The sequence below is a fragment of the Cryptomeria japonica genome, chromosome 8 (assembly GCF_030272615.1).
Source record: "Cryptomeria japonica chromosome 8, Sugi_1.0, whole genome shotgun sequence".
Lineage (NCBI taxonomy): Eukaryota > Viridiplantae > Streptophyta > Pinopsida > Cupressales > Cupressaceae > Cryptomeria > Cryptomeria japonica.
The window spans coordinates 732370739-732373468 of record NC_081412.1 but is presented as its reverse complement, the minus strand read 5'-3'; the positions used below and the strand labels follow the sequence as shown (position 1 = coordinate 732373468).

General features: G+C 35.9%; 1 protein-coding gene across 1 annotated transcript; it reads left to right on the top strand.

Annotated features, from left to right (window-relative positions):
• Positions 1 to 206: 206 nt before the first annotated feature.
• LOC131028500 (extensin) lies at positions 207 to 1519 on the top strand. Its single transcript, XM_057958781.2, has 2 exons — positions 207 to 954; positions 1333 to 1519. The coding sequence occupies exon 1, from the start codon at positions 274 to 276 to the stop codon at positions 907 to 909; it is 636 nt and encodes a 211-aa protein (XP_057814764.2). The 5' UTR covers positions 207 to 273; the 3' UTR covers positions 910 to 954; positions 1333 to 1519.
• Positions 1520 to 2730: the final 1211 nt, after the last annotated feature.

Genomic DNA, 2730 nt, shown 5'->3' with positions numbered 1-2730 from the left:
CGACCTAATCTCAGTTGTTTCAAGTCCCTTTCTATCTTCATTAACAGCCTGGATCACTTACTCCACCGGATCAGGCCTTATGGCAAACCATTACAGATTCTTTTAAAAAATGCAGAAGAAACAAAAACCCCACATGCTTTCCCAGAGCCCGGCCCACTTCACACGCTACTAAATACCACGTAACTCATCAAGAGACTTCTTACATATGCCTATAAATATCATCTCATTCCCATTGATTCATCAGTCCGAGCTATTCCTTCCTGTAGGTCAGAGATGGGAAAGATGAGTTTCAGCTGTAATCTCTTGCTCATTTTGGTTGTAGGTTCCATTCTCACTGCGATACCATCAAATGCAACATACCACACAAGTCCCCCAAAGCCATACCAATACAAGTCTCCTCCTCCACCAGTCCACATCCCATCCCCTGTCCCTAAGCCACCAGTGAAGGCACCACCAAAGCCTCCTGTTGTTGTGAAGCCACCTCCTAAACCTCCTGTTGTTGTGAGGCCACCACCAAAGACACCTGTTGTGAAGCCCAAGCCTCCACCTAAGCCAGTTTCTCCTCCCCCTTATGCTTACAAGTCCCCACCACCACCACTTCCAAAGAAGTCTCCACCAGTTTACACACCCCCAAAGCCATCACATCCACCTCCTTCACCAGTTTACACTCCACCCAAGCCATCACACCCTCCTCCCTCACCAGTTTATAGCTCACCCAAAAAATCTCCTCCTGTCCCCCATCCCAAGCCACCAGTATCCCCACCAGAGTATAAATCTCCACCTAAGACTCCTGTTGTCACTCCTTCACCGCCTAAGCCTGTGCCCATTTACCCACCTCCTCATGCTAAATCCCCAGTATACCCACCTCCCCATCAGTACCACTACAAGTCTCCTCCTCCCCCCTACTAAGCAACTCTGGCGCTGCCATATAAAGTGGGTAGCTATTGCTATGAGGTGAGTTTCAGCAATATGTTCTTATCATGTTAGATATTTTTCACTGTTTATAACTTTCTCTTCAACTTTGGCTTTGAATCTTTGCTCTGCATTTCAATGTTTGTTGCGTTTTTAACATTATCTAACCTTGAATAGTTACAGTCCTTGGTTTTAGCCACTATTTAAGTACAGAAAGCTTGCAGCATTTGGATCTATATATGTTAGCAATGTTTGTATTTTGTTAAGAGTTGTATAAAAGTGATGGAAAATATATTGAAACTGGTTTCATTTGTTGTGCATTTGCTAGTTTTGCTAATCCAAACTAATTTCATTTGTTGTGCATTTGCTGGTTTTGCTAATCCAAACTAATTTCATTTGTTGTGCCTTTCATCTTTTCAGGTTAACTTCATGTTTTGCTGATCCCCTCAAGAAATGGGGAACATTGTGACTACTAGCTATTAACAATGTTGAACGTCTTAAGGCATAGATCAAAGAATCTCTGAGCTTCTGAGCCTCTTCTAAATAAGCAATGTTGTGTTTTATTTAAGTGATATTTGCTATAATAAAGTTAAGTTTCTTATGATAAGCAAGGCTTCAGTTTATGTGTGAATGAGTATACAAATCAATAAGCTAACAGGGGGGTTATAACGTTAATTATTATACATCTGTATAGGTTCATAGTAAAGAAAGTATTGATTATTTAAATAAAGCATACCAGATGACGTCATAGTCCAGAATCGCAGGCCAATAATTAATATATATTTAAGGCATACCAGATGACGTCATAGTCCAGAATCGCAGGCCAATAATTAATATATATTTAAGTGGACATAATTTTGTAAGGGGGGACAGAACAAACGTCATTCGTCGACTAAGATACTTTGTTCATGTGACTACGAACATGGAGCCTGTTACCATGTATTGTCACAACATACCGACTCTTAAAAATCTTAAGTGGGATATCTTGGACTATAATAATCTTGAAATAAGTGGGATGTGGAATTTATGTGTTTTTTCGCCAAGGTCTCAATCACAATGCATTATTAATACATTTGTATGTTTTCTTATATGTACGGACATTATGTCTGGAATTGGAGGCCGAAGTGATTTTAACTTCAAACTTCAAACTAGACCTTTCTTAGAGTGTGATAGTGACATGTTAGTCAATCGTAGTCATTTATTGCAAAATTGACGGTGTAAAACGATTCGTATTGCTGTTTTGGAATGTGTTCCAAATTGAAGTGGCCATTTGCATTAACACATTTTTTTAATTTGTAATTGGTATTGTTTATGTAAAAATTATATAGTTATTATAATCAGTTGTGGACATAATCAATTAATAATATTTTTAATAAATTTAGGATCATATTTACAAATGACAGAATATGTTATTTCAAAAATTTTAAGATGTGAAACAAGTTATGAAAATGATGGTATTATAATTATATGATTAAAAGTCAACTGAGTTGTGATCACCAATCTATTTCTTACATAATTTTAAAGAGAAGAATGCATAGAAGTATACAAACAATCAAATGCAAAAAGATAATAGATAATATGAGAAACCTAAATAATGTTTTAATAAAATTAAAATCATACTTACATTTGACAAAATATACTATCTCTTGAAATTTTTTAAGATGTGAAACAAATTAAATGAAAATGTTTGTATTCTATTTATATGATTATAAGTGATCTTTCTATTAGAAATGACTTATGATTACCAATCTATTTCTTATTTTGAAGTACAAATAATGAAAACATAAAAATAAATTTTTAAAATCTATGTACTTTTCA

Excerpts from the sequence above, each read along its gene's own strand:
- LOC131028500 (XM_057958781.2), top strand. The coding sequence starts at position 274 with ATGGGAAAGATGAGTTTCAGCTGTAATCTCTTGCTCATTTTGGTTGTA.